Source organism: Mastomys coucha, unplaced genomic scaffold (genome assembly GCF_008632895.1).
Source record: "Mastomys coucha isolate ucsf_1 unplaced genomic scaffold, UCSF_Mcou_1 pScaffold5, whole genome shotgun sequence".
Classification (NCBI taxonomy): Eukaryota; Metazoa; Chordata; class Mammalia; order Rodentia; family Muridae; genus Mastomys; species Mastomys coucha.
In genome coordinates, this window is record NW_022196911.1 from 53532985 (window position 1) to 53545957 (window position 12973).

The window sequence follows — 12973 nt, forward strand, 5'->3', positions numbered from 1 at the left end:
GTCAGAGCCTCTCAGGAGATAGCTATATTTAGGCTGGCTTACCCTTCCTTCAGTCTCTGCTCCATATGGCTTCTGGTGATCAAACTCAAGTTGTCAGTGTTGTGTGACAGGCACTTTTATCTCATGAACCATCTTTCTAGACCTATTTTTTTTTTTAATTATAAAAAGAAAGAACTTCATTGTTAGAACCTAGACTCTCCAGCCGCAGCCTCTGTTTCTTCTTAGAGGGCCAATATGCTCCCCACTCCATTTTCTCTTCCGATAGCAAAACCTTAAATGGAGAAATGTTCCAAACAACACAAGTGACCACTGTCATCTCTCATACTAACTCTACCCTTTCTTCTTCCAGATGCCTCTGTCCAGGGATGTCTTTGGGACTTTTTGAACACTGACTTTAATCAGAACTACAAGAAAACATAACATCTTCTTATCTAGTGGATGACATCATCTGACTTTGGACCTATTTCCTTATGACAGAACACCATCTTTCTCTTGGCTCTCTTTATACATTCACGAAGTTCCTTGTGCCTGATGATACCAGCAATTTAAACAGTGGGACTTTGCCTTTTCTTCACATTCAGAAACTCACTTAAGTCCTTCCATATAGAGACCTGCCAACTCAGTCAGAGGTTTCCACTAGATGTGAATGAAATTGCTTTAGTACATAACAATTGATGATATTGGTCCCACCAAAGCTGAGTGCCCACCATAAAACAGGTTCAATGAGGCAATATGCAAAGAATCTCAAAAACCTCAAACTTAATCTTCAATTCCTACAGGGTAATCAAGAACATGTCTGGAAGCCTCTGAGGCTGTGTAGTCATGTGTCATGTGATAAGTGACAATGTGCTTGTTATTCTTTGGCTCCTCAGGAGTATCAGCTGACTGGAATTTTTCTCTCTGCATAATCTTATGAGGCCTCTCCAGTTGCATGTGTCATTCCAATGATGTCTATGGTGGATAAAAAAGAAATAGAGAAATGGAAGCAGGACCTGTATGTGCAGGAGCGTTGGTGACAACTGCCAGGTGTTAGCTCCCAGAAAATGACTTCAAGTGGAGCTCTAGGTATCAGAAGTTCATGTTCTTCAGATCTTCAGATGTCTTGGGATAAAGGTCCATCACTCTAATACATGCAGTTCAGATTCACTTCAACAGTCAAACTTCCAGATTCAAGGTGACTATCATAGCTTTAGATCTAAATGCTATGCTTTTACATGAAATGCTCTAGATGTTTTCTCTATGCCTCTTTAAGGGATTATGGGGAAGCTGGATCCCTATTCTGCACATCTATAGAGTGACAGGGCTAGCTAGCATCTCATTTATTTAACCTCACTTATTGCAGTGAGCCTGTGTACCTTCTCAATCTAGTCCATGACTTCCTTACTCTACATCTAACCTAGCAGTTATCACCCAACATTTTCCCACATCCACCTGACCATCACCTCATGGCCTGGACCAGGGCCACCATTTCATCCATCTGAGAGCTCACAATCCATTAACCAATGCTTAATAGCATCAAACCAACCAGCAAACTAACCAACCAATCAGTCCATCTGGTAAACAATTCCTTCAAATGGTGTCTGGACTTAAAATCTCCAGCATTTCTTCTTTAGCCAGATCATTATAGAGCACAGCCTGCTGTTGACACAGCTACCAGCCCTCAAATAGCATTGAGGTGATGCTCCATAGTGAGCCCAAGTTCTTCAATTTAACTAAAGCCATTGAGAATTGATGTTGCAGAATCAGTCAACACTAGGACTCTAAATTCCAGCTTTCAGCATCATGAGAATATAAGCTCTGCTCTTTCTGCCCTCCCTCTGCCGCAAGGCCTACTTAAGTGTCATGTTTTAATCCTAACAACAGATTTAAATAATTGGACCTATTCTCTCTTTTTTTAAGTGGAGTTACATAAAGCCATTTCCATGCAAGTGCATATTATACTTTCATCCTTCCCTCCATACCACATTACCCTCTTCTCTCTAGCCCCTTGTTTTCCTACAGACTTTCTCTCCTGCTTTCATTTCAGCTGCACATAAAATGTGTTCTGGGTTCTCCAGTGAAACACACACACACACACACACACACACACACACAGAGAGAGAGCCTTATATTTTAATATGCTTTAAACAGCTCAGTGGCTGGACCACTTTCAAACTTCCACATGGCTAACATACTCCCTGCCGATATTTCTGAGTTATTATTTACCAAAATCTATATTCCATCTTGGCTGCCCTAGACCCAGACCTGCAACCCTCTTGGGCTGAATTCCCCAATGGGCTATCTCTCTTCTTGCTCCTTCCTCAGTCCCTTGCCTAGGAATTCTAAAGTCCTGCCTGTTTCCCTACCCAGTCATTGGCCGCTGGCAATTTTATTTACCAATCAAAAGCAACTGGGGGCAGGGTCCCTCAGCACATTACATGAGGAAGTGTGGATTCTTGTGCAATTTTAGGGAACAAAATTAACATAATATAAGCAGCATTAGACCAAATCCGAAACATGTATGGTTTTGTGGGTCTATTAAACCTATGGCCCACAATGGAAGAAGGTATGTGATACTTGTCTTTCTGAAGCTGATATCTCACAGAGTGTGATCATCTCCAGTAATATTCATTTTCTTGTAGACAACTTCACTCTTCTAGATGGTTGAGAAATCCAACCAAGGTTTCTTTATTTTTTTCTTCTGTTTTGGGACATCTATGTTGTTTATATGACTTAGTAATGCTGCAAGGAACACTGATGTGTAGAAACCACTGTGACCCCTTAACTCAGAGTTCCAAAGGGGTGCCATAGCCAGGCTGTATGATAGTCTAGTTTTAGTTTTTTGAGGACTATATGCATTGATTCCCATAATAGCTGTGCTAGTTTATAATCTGCTCGGGACTCTGGGATTCCTTTTGGCCCATATACTAGCTATCATTAGATATTATTTGTTTTCTTGATTAGTGACATTTTGACTAGGATGCAATGGCATCTCAATGTAGTTTCTATGTGTGGATAATGTTTAAAGTTTCCTTGGTGGATCTGCCAAGTCAGGCATGTTTCTACTAGGTACCCTTGAGATCACACTGAGGTGCGTGCAGCTCTGAGGTCTGATGCTGTTCTGCAGAGCCTGTTTTTTCTTTCAGTTAGGCAACCTGGCTCTCCCAGTCTATTTTCCTAAACCTTGCAAGTGTTTTTAGAAAACATATGGGATTTTATGGCTCAAAATGCCCTCACCGCTTACAGGGCTCACTGTGATTGTTTATGGGGAGGCAGAGTAGTTTCCAGAGCTCTTGATAAACTTCACTGAGTTCTGCTGTTTAGATGGTGAGATCTTGTGTCATAGACCTGCAGATTCCCACCAACCATTGGGATGAGAATGTGACTCTCAGACCTGAAAGAATCCAGTTTGTCCAAAAAGGCCCTTACTGCCAGCTTCTCCAAGGCTTGTTTAAGCATTGCTGTTCATGACAGAGAATAGTTGATCAGGAGCTTGTGGGCTAGCCTGTGGTTCTTGATCCCACATTATAACTTACCCAGAATTCTCTTTAAGAAAGACAATGTTTCTTTAAAACTCTTCTAGTCATCTTCCAGTCTACCTAAGCGTGAGCTTGAAAGCACTGCCACAATAGCAAGCCACAGTGGGACGACACACAGCATACCATCTGTTCCTATGATCCTGGAGTCTGGAAGTGTGATATCCAGGGTCAGCAGATCTGGTTTCTCTGAGGCTCTGTCTTTGGATGGTGGTGAGCATTTCCCCTGTATTTACGTGGACTGTACTCAGCATATGTTGAGTCCTGACCTCCTGTTGGATAAAGATCCACAGAAATGACCTTGCCTTTACTCATTCCTAGGAAGACAGTACTTTTAAATAAAGTTATATTCTGGGGTGTGGGGATTCTGTCTTCTGTATGTCTTTTAATGTCTGTCTTCTAATTTGGGAGACTATTGTTTCTAATAACAAGTGGATCTCAGTCTTCCTCTTCTATTAGCTCATCCATATGATTGAACATTGGCCCACTGGCTGGAGAATATACCCTGTCCTCAGATAAGGGAGGATCAGAAAGGTTGAAAGTTCAAGACTGGGGATACCACCCTTGGGTCAGAAGTTGTGATTGAGGAAGGGCTGGAGAGCTCTTGCCTGTTTCTTGACACAAAGGTGATGGCAATAAGTAGAGGAAGGCTCATAAAACACTTGGATAGTTATTTCTGTTTAAAAAAAAAAAAACATGTGCCAGCATTTGTGGAGATGAAGAGTGTGGGCTAATTCTGTACTATTTGCTCATTTTCTCGGTGGATTTAGCTGAAACCAGAACTTGAATTGGCTGTGGGGCATTTCCTCATTAATGTTTGGGGCCTGGTAGCTATATAGATAAGTGGGTTGAGTTCTGTGAAGTTCTGGCTGTTGCGCAAAGAGTAAGTGTTGAGATAGAAAGCCCAGGGAACACAAGTAGAAATAACTATTCCTTTGTGGAAGTTTGTATTCTCTCTCTCTCTTTTTCTCTCTCTCTTTCTTTGTCCCCTTTCTCCTCCTCCTTCTTCACCCCTCCTCCCTTTCTCTCCCCTTCATCTTCTTCTCCTACCCCCACTTTATAAAGAATCCCTGAATGGCCTAGAAGTCTTTTTGTAAACCAGGCTTGTTTGGAACTCACAGGGATCTGCCAATCTTTTCCTTCTGGGATTAAAAGCATGTGTCATACCATGAAATCATACTAAATTTTTCCCATAACATTTTGCTGAAGTGTTCCGAATGTCGTGCTGGCTAATGCTCAGAGAGCCTGAGCTTCCAGATGGATGACCTGATGCTTATCCAACCCAGCCATTGCAGACAAACAGTTTGGATGAGAAAATGTTGGAACTGCTGATGCCTCCTTACGATTGAATTAGATGTAGGAAGAGAAGTCTGTTGACTATGTTAGGGAGGTAGGCAGGCTCCTTGGTGTGGCACCAGTCAACACAAAGCTGGCTACAATGAAGTGCTCAGGCACCTTGCCTCTGTGCTTTCTCACAGAAGTTCCCTTTCCCCCTGCTCCTTCTTGCAGCAAGCGAGAGGCTTCCTTCCCCTCCCTGGCTGGTCAGAGATGACCCTGTCTGGTGCTGGAATATCATTATCCCTGTTTTCATAGAGGCACCCCCTAACAAACCTTCCTTCCCCTAAAGAACAACAGATTCCAACTTGAGAATAGACAAATGACAACCTCCCTCACCTCCATGTCACAGAGGTGGGCTCACTGATGAACAGCCAAGCTGGTACCTGTCCTTGGAAAGAAAACAAAGACCAAACATCTTTGGGAGAGATTAGGGTCCATTTTTGGATTATGAAAGGAGGATAATCAGGGGTCACAGGCAGCTGTTGCTAGTCGTAAAAACACACTAGTTCCTGATAGCACCATAAAAACTACTCCCCAAGTCAAGAGAGTTCCCCCTCCTAGTTGCATGATTCTGCCTTGTCCCCTGATCAAACAATAGATACGTGTTTGAAAGATGTTTTCTCTTGTTGCCTCCTCCATCACCCTAAAACCCAAAGAATCCCTGACTATGCTGTATTAAAAACGCCAAGACTTCTAGGCGTGTGGTTGCACTCCTGTCCTGCTCAGTGGGAAGATTTTCAATCCGAGTCGGACTGGAATTAATAAAAGACTCTTTTGTTTCACTGAATCAGGCCTAGCAGTTCTTAGAGCTCTCCTGGGAGTCCTGTGGGATCTCAGATACAACGACACTTGTGTGCAACAGAGATCAAAACTCCCCACAGCTGGAGGGAGAGTATCTATGTGTGATCATGTAAGATCATGCCAGCCAGCCAGGGTTTTTAGAGTTCAGGTTATTTGAATAGTCCTAATCTGGGAAGGGTAAGGATTTCCTGACTGCCTGAGCGAACACCGAATTGTGGTGTTTAAGGAAATATTGGACAGGTAGGTTGCCATCCCAGGCCTCTGAAAGCCTGAACAAACTCTGATGACCATGGTGCTTGCTGGAGACACTTGTTAGGCCAGTGTCTCCATTGCTCTTGTAGACTTGGGTTATGCCTCCATCTCTGTTTATTTCTTGGACATGGTGGACAACAGCCTTGACCATCAAGGACAAAGCTCAGCTTTCTTCTTCCTTGGGACTCCATGTCAAGGCTTGGTTGATCTTTGTGTATGTCAAAATGTTCCCTTTCCTACTTCCACACTCTAGCTTCCCCTGTCAAAATATCTCCCATCATACTCCAGCCTCAGGGATCTGGATAGCCATTCTGTCCCTTTCCTGCAGCCTCAGCTTTCATCAACATGGGTTGCTAGGTGGGTTCTCTCTGGTCTCCATGCCTGCTGCACAATCCTGGATTTTAAGGAAATGTCATTAAGGGCAGATGAATTGTGACTCTCTTTTGTTTCTTTCTTTCTTTTTTCATTCCTTTCTTTCTTTCTTTCTTTCTTTTTTCCTAGACAGGGTTTCTCTTGTATAGCCTTGGTTGTCCTGGAACTCACTCTGTAGACCAGGCTGGCCTTGAACTCAGAAATCCACTTGCCTCTGCCTCCCAAGTGCTGGGATTAAAGGTGTGGGCCACCACCACCCAGCTTTCTTTTTTATTTCTTCTTTATATATGTAGGCTGGTATAGAGTTAGCAGGAGTTTTGGCATAAAAACATGAAGGATGACAAAGAATATATTGTAGGAAAACATACCCAGCTCCTTTCTAGCCTAGATACACATGGGTCCTGGGTGGGAAGAATGGAGTCCATGAGAGGAAATGCTGGGAATTTGCATGGAGAACAAGTGTGTGTGGGAGGGATGGTAGCCACATGCCACCGGCTGTGATTGCCTAAAGTAGCTCCTATAGCTCAGTGGAGGTCCAGGGCCATCGTGACCTCCTCCCCATCCACGGCAGCCAGAGGCTAGAAAGCACTGTTCTGATAGTGTCAATCTCTGTCTAGAAGACCAGGAAGTGTCATGCACTTGGCTTCATGCCAAGATACTATTTACAGTGCCTTAACCCCCAAGCATTGGTCCTCTGGGCTATAAAGGTGACAGGGAGGCAGAGAAAGTTCTCCTCTAGACCTTTCTCCAGGTGAGATTGCTTCCTCTCTAGCTCAAGGCCATCCTTTCAGAAGAGCTGGGATCCTTCTTGGTGAGCATTTCTAGTGTGGGCCATGATACCTGGTGATGGAGGCCAGCTATTAGAGGGGAAAGTGACTTAGGAAGTAAGTGGTGAACCCTTGTCCTTAGCTAAGGGTCTGATTGTTCTTCAACACCATTGCCTAGAACTTTCTAGTATGTAGGGAGTCTCTCTACTGGCCTCCCCCACCTCCAGAGGAGTAATTTCTTGGCTAATTCTGCCAGTTCATTTGCAGAAGGAGATCTGCCATCTTTCAGACCCACCCAAGTAAGGGAGATTTTCCTTAGATGCTTCTATGACTGATATGGCAGCCTCTATTGTGGCATTTGCCCCCCAAAAGAGCCATATGTAGCACAAAGCTAGGGCTTTCAAATTCTGGTTTACAGAATAATTAAGTCCACACACAACTGAATGAGTGAACAAATGGGCAACGCAGCCTAGAGTGTAGGTTACTGGGTTCATGGCTGAGCCCCACAGCTCTGACCCTCTCATTTTCATCTGGGCCTCCTGCAGTGTTCTTGGGGGTCATCATGTTCTGGCCCTCAGTCTCGAAGAGCCTCCTTGCTGTCTGTGTTGTCTTGGAGTTTGCTGTGATCGTTGTGGGTAAGAGTCAAAAAGAGGGGCCAGAGGGAGGGCTCAGAGCTTAGGAGTACTTGCTGACCTTGCAGAGGACCTGGGTTCAGTTCCCAGCACCCACAGGACTCACAGCTATCTGTAACTCTAGTTCTGGGAGCTCCAATACACTCTTCTGGTCTTACACATATGTGAGGCACTTAAACGCATGCATGCAAATCACTAATGCACATAAAGTGAAAATAGATGAATCAATCTTAAGAAAAGAGAAAGTAAACAAGAGATCCCTTTCTCCAAAATATGGAAAGAGGAGGTGGGTAGATCATGGGCTGCTCAAGTGGCGAGGTTCATGGCTCTTTGATTCCTAGGAATCTTTGCAAGTTAGAAACAGCAGCTTTGATGGTATTTTGCTCATGTTCATTTCTTCCTTCAGAGAGTTTCACTTGTGAAAACTCTACATGCGCAAATGGATTCTGTCAGTCCTTCGGTGCATGCGAGACCTCTAAAAGCTGCTTCAGCCAAACACAGGAACTTAAAATGCCAGGTAAGCCACCCCTCATTCCGTTATGCATCTTTCAACTTACCCTCCCTGGCTCTCAGGTTGGGGTTGGGAGTGTAGCCTCTTCAAGGTAGTGGGAATGAAGCACAAGGCCGAAGCGAAGGTCTCAGAGACACTGGCTCCTCCACCACTCTCATTCACCCAGTTTGGAGTGGTCACTCCCACCCTACCCTACTTTTCCTTGCAGTGCTGGGAATCAAACTCCCAGTATCTTGCATGTTAAGCTCTACCTCAGAAGACCCTGTTTGTAACAGATCATCCTGCTGTAACTTTGTTCTCTGAAACAGAGGGTCCCTTTGGAGAGGTAAGAATATCAAGTGTTGGAACAGAATTTATTTCCACACTGGAGGCTTCATTCTCTCTGGGGCTCAGAAGGAACGTTCTTATGAGGGATTTTGGTTCTCTGCAGAGATGTCCAGAAACCTAAATGTCCAGCAGAAAGGCTGTTCTCTAGATGAATGTACTGGACTGGCATTCTCTGCGACACTGGGGGACCAACGGACATTTAAATATGAACAGCGATGCTGTACTACTGCTGAGTGCAACAAAATGGACATACAACGTGAGTGAAGTTAATCTCTGCCCCCTTGGTACCTGCTCCATGGCCCCTGGATACCTGTTCCATGCCCCCTTGGTACCTGTGCCACGGCTCCTCTACACCTGCTCCATGGCTCCTCTGTCTTCTGTGGGCTCCTCCCTGCCCTGGGATGCAGAAATGTTGCTTGCTTGTCTTTTTTTTGTCCAAGGCCACTCTCCTTTGGAAGTGCAAGGGTAGATACAAGCCTTGTGCCTGGGTGGGAAAATCCATTAAAAAACATGGATTGGAACTTCTTCTTTCGAGTCTATTGATTTAAATGTGCTTCCCACCTCCCTCCAGCTGAGAGATTTTTGTCACCTATTTAATTCCTCATTTTTGTTTTTTGTTGTGGACATGGAATCTTGCTATGTTTCCCAGTTTTGTCTTGAATTCTTAGACTTAAGTAATCCTCCTGCTTCTGCCTCCTAAGTAGGAGTGTGTGTGTGTGGCTGCCTGACTGCCTGTCTATCTCTGTCTCTGTCTCTCTCCGTCTCTCTGTCTCTCTCTCCGTCTCTCTGTCTCTGTCTGTCTCTGTCTCTGTCTCTGTCTCTCTCTGTCTCTCTCTCTCTCTGTGTGTGTGTATGTGTTTGTAGCACCTGGCTAATTCCTCACCCTTTGATCAGCATTTTTTTTTTAAATCGAAGATTATCTTCTTTTCCGATATCTAGGAATTTTTCCCCTGCCACAGTACAGAGGCAATTGCCTGAAGAAATGTGAAGATGTTTGGGTGCACAATCATACCCAAAGGATCTTGGGACTCTGCCCTAACCCGCTCTTCTTATGGCATTTTAGTTGCATTTTTGTTTTGTTTTGTACAATTATAAAAGAACATTGATTTTGAATCTGGTAAGGGAGTGATGTTCTCAGCTATTGTTTCCTGCCTATTCCTCAAGATTAATACTTTTTTTTTTAATCTCCCCACTCAGCATCCCAGGTGCCTGCAAAAGCAAATGGTGTCCAGTGTCTTGCCTGCTATATGGAGGCAGGCATGCTGTGTATTCCAACTCTCCTAAAGTGCACAGGGAACGAGACAAAGTGCGTTTCAGTTATTGGCACAGGTATGATTATCTCCTCAAGCATCATGATGTTCGCACTGTCAAGGGTACAAAAGTTTCAGTCATTTATCACCACAGCCAATTATGCCACAACCTGACCAGCGAAATGGGAAACGTTTATCACCACTCGGCATCCGCAAGTCTATACCCAGGACACAGCATTGCCATGTGGCTGTCTCAGGGTGTCTCATCAAGCTGAGTCCTGTTGTCAGCATAAGCTGTGGTCTATCAGATGCCCAGAGTGTCTCATGGTCAGATGGAGGATCTGCTTCCCAGCTCGTTCTTGGCTTTTGGTGGTTCTCTCTTTCTCTTCCTGTGGCCTCCCCACAGGCTGCAGGTGTTCCCCTAGCTATGCTCTTGCTTCCCTCTCAGAGCAACTGTTGAGAAACTGGAAGTAGGCCCCAGCAGTGGAGCTGAGATTTTTCAAGTCCTCTTCTTAGAATTTACTTTACCATTTCAGCTCCTGCCCTGTTGGTCATGTTGATCAACCTTGATGTGACCTATGTGGATTTGACAGACTCAACACTTGGGCACCTCTGTCAGGAGAGGGGCCTGATGGGGGCAGGGCACCCTAGAAACTGTTTTCTCCACAGAGTGAAGGGCAACAAGGGGCTAAGTGTTTGGTTGTCCCTCTAAGCCTCAGGAGGAGACATTTGTCTCAAGAAAAGTGTTGACAGAAAAAGGATTGAGGGGAGCAGAGAAAAAAATTTAAGTTCTTGCTATAGAGCAGTCAGGTTTGGACACTTGTGTTGCTGGGATATTCTGGGTGGGACCTTGATCAAAGTGCACAGTGACAACACTAGAGTTCTAGGAGCCATCTTCACCGATGTTGTGATGACTCAGACCCCATCCATAAGCCCTCAAGTCTTGCTTAAATCCACTGGCTTTAGTAAAATTCTTATGGTTTCCTATGCAAGAAACATGTATGAATTCATTGTGAGAGACACAGATATGTTTCAGGGATTAACTGCAAAAATAACCATAGAGTTTTTCTTCTGGATATGCTGTTGGGATGAGCTAGCAACTCCTGATGAAAACGTGAGAGGTTGTGTGGAATGGGAGGTGGGTTAGGAGCTGTTTGGGTGGTAGACTGAGAGCTTGCTGGGACTGGAGGCAAGCTATGCTTTTATTTGGAACACATTTTGACAGAGGTTGTGGGGTGAGCAAGGGAAGGGCTCTTTGTCCAGATGAGTTGTATAAATGAGGGAATTGGGGTGTCACAGAATGCAGAGGAGGGTTGAAGCCATCCACATTGGGACAGACTTCTATGTCAGTTTACCTTGGGAAACAGAGACATCCAGTGGGTTCCATATTTATTCTCATAGGGAACTCAAAGCCCTCAGAAGAGGGGGTGTCAGTTTGTGGGGAATCCACAATGTTTTCCTCAATGGAGCCTGCATAGAGTAGACAGGTACCTTAGAGGGTTTTAGCCAACATTGAGGCCTTCTTCCCAGTGTGCCTCAAGATCATCTCTCCTTAGTGAGTGGGCATCCAGAGGCTCCAGTGTTAGTACTGAGTCTGAGATGCAAAGGTCCTTATAAGTTTCCTTCTAAACTGGGTGTTACAACTGGGATAACAATAGGATCAGAGGATACTAAAGCTGGGCCTCTGTTTGCATGGGATGGTGCTGAACGCATGTATCTCAGGCAAGAGGCAGAAGCTGTGCATTCTGGACCATCCTAAGCACAGTTTCTTTTCCTAATGGATGTGGGTGAGGAGGGCAGAGGAAAGGGGAAACCAACTCCTGGGTCTTTTTCTCAGCTGCTGGAAGCAACAGTCTCCTTTCGGTAGTGATGGTTGGAGAGGGCTGTGCAACAGAAAGTGCCTGCAACCTGGATATGACAGTTCTTGACCTGGTAAATATCCGTACCTTCTGCTCGAGTGGGATCCCTGTACCTTCAACCACCTCGTCCGTTCCTGTTAGCACCGGTCTTCGACCTACATCCATCTCAACAGTACCAGTTCTGATTAGTCTCCTCTTGCTGAATGTCTTGTTTTGATCTTCCAGGCTCAGGCCATCCCATAGTCCTACACATACACTTGGAGGGCTTCCTTCAGTGAGAATCAAAGTTGGTGACTGCTTGATGTTTCTGTATTTCAGCATTAAAAACTCCAATCTATTTTCAGTTTTACTTAATTTTAAAAATTGTGTGCACATGTGTTTGTGTGTGTGTGTGTGTGTGTGTGTGTGTGTGTGTGTGTGTGTGTGTGTGTGTGTGTGTGTGTGTGTGTGTGTGTGTGTGTGTGTTGCTGGTGGAGTCCAGGTGGAGTTCAGAAGGGAGTGTCAGATCTCCTTTGGCTGGAGTTATAGGTATTGTGAAATGCTTGATGTTCTCTGTGAGAACATGATTTTAATTGCCGAGCCAGCTCTCCAGGCCTCTGTGAGCCATTCTGTAACAACTTCTTCTTTATTTGTAGCATGTCCAAGACATCTGAAATGACATTCATGAGATTCTCCTTACATGTATTATTATTATTGCTGCTATTATTATTATTATTATTATTATTATTATTATTATTAATTATTTTGTTTTTTTGAGGCAAAGTTTCTCTGTATAGGCCTGGCTGTCCTGGAGCTCACTCTGTAGACCAGGCTGGCCTTGAACTCAGAAATCTGCCTGCCTCTGCCTCCCAAGTACTGGGAGTTCCCAGCTTTACATGTATTATTATTCCCACCCATCTCTTGAGCCATATATCCTAGAACATATCTTTTCTGAGTATTAATCTCTACTCAAAATTTCTAAATGATTCTTACTCAGGAAAATGAATTTGAATGGCTAATTCAAGCCCCGGGAGGATCATTTCTCAGAGTTTGTAATAGGACAGCTCCAGTATAGCTAGATATGGTGGTACACAAGCTCTGCACTCAAAATGCTGGGCAGAAGGATTACTGCATGTCCGAAGTTATCATGTGTTTCACAGTGAGTTTCAGAATAGCCAGGAAATGCATAACAAGACCTTGTTCCAAAAATAATAGCATAAGATAAAACAAGGTACAAATAAAAGAGGAAGTGTCAGGCACTCCCGAAGCTCTCTCACTTCAGAACCATGAGCATGGAGTCATTGCCATCCACTCTGTACAGAGTTTCTCAGGAGGCATAGGGGCCAGGAAGAGGCTGTCTGTCAACAAAG

General features: G+C 44.4%; 1 protein-coding gene across 1 annotated transcript; it reads left to right on the forward strand.

The window, feature by feature from the left end:
• The first annotated feature begins 7015 nt into the window (after positions 1-7015).
• On the forward strand, positions 7016-11959 carry LOC116078885 (protein RoBo-1-like). Its single transcript, XM_031354248.1, has 6 exons — positions 7016-7089; positions 7591-7680; positions 8084-8194; positions 8619-8771; positions 9713-9844; positions 11603-11959. The coding sequence occupies exons 2-6, from the start codon at positions 7608-7610 to the stop codon at positions 11839-11841; spliced, it is 708 nt and encodes a 235-aa protein (XP_031210108.1). The 5' UTR covers positions 7016-7089; positions 7591-7607; the 3' UTR covers positions 11842-11959.
• Positions 11960-12973: the final 1014 nt, after the last annotated feature.

Coding starts and splice junctions, on each gene's coding strand:
- LOC116078885 (XM_031354248.1), top strand. CDS start 7,608: ATGTTCTGGCCCTCAGTCTCGAAGAGCCTCCTTGCTGTCTGTGTTGTC. Junction 7,681..8,083: donor GTTTGCTGTGATCGTTGTGG/GTAAGAGTCAAA, acceptor TTCTTCCTTCAG/AGAGTTTCACTTGTGAAAAC. Junction 9,845..11,602: donor CGTTTCAGTTATTGGCACAG/GTATGATTATCT, acceptor TCTTTTTCTCAG/CTGCTGGAAGCAACAGTCTC.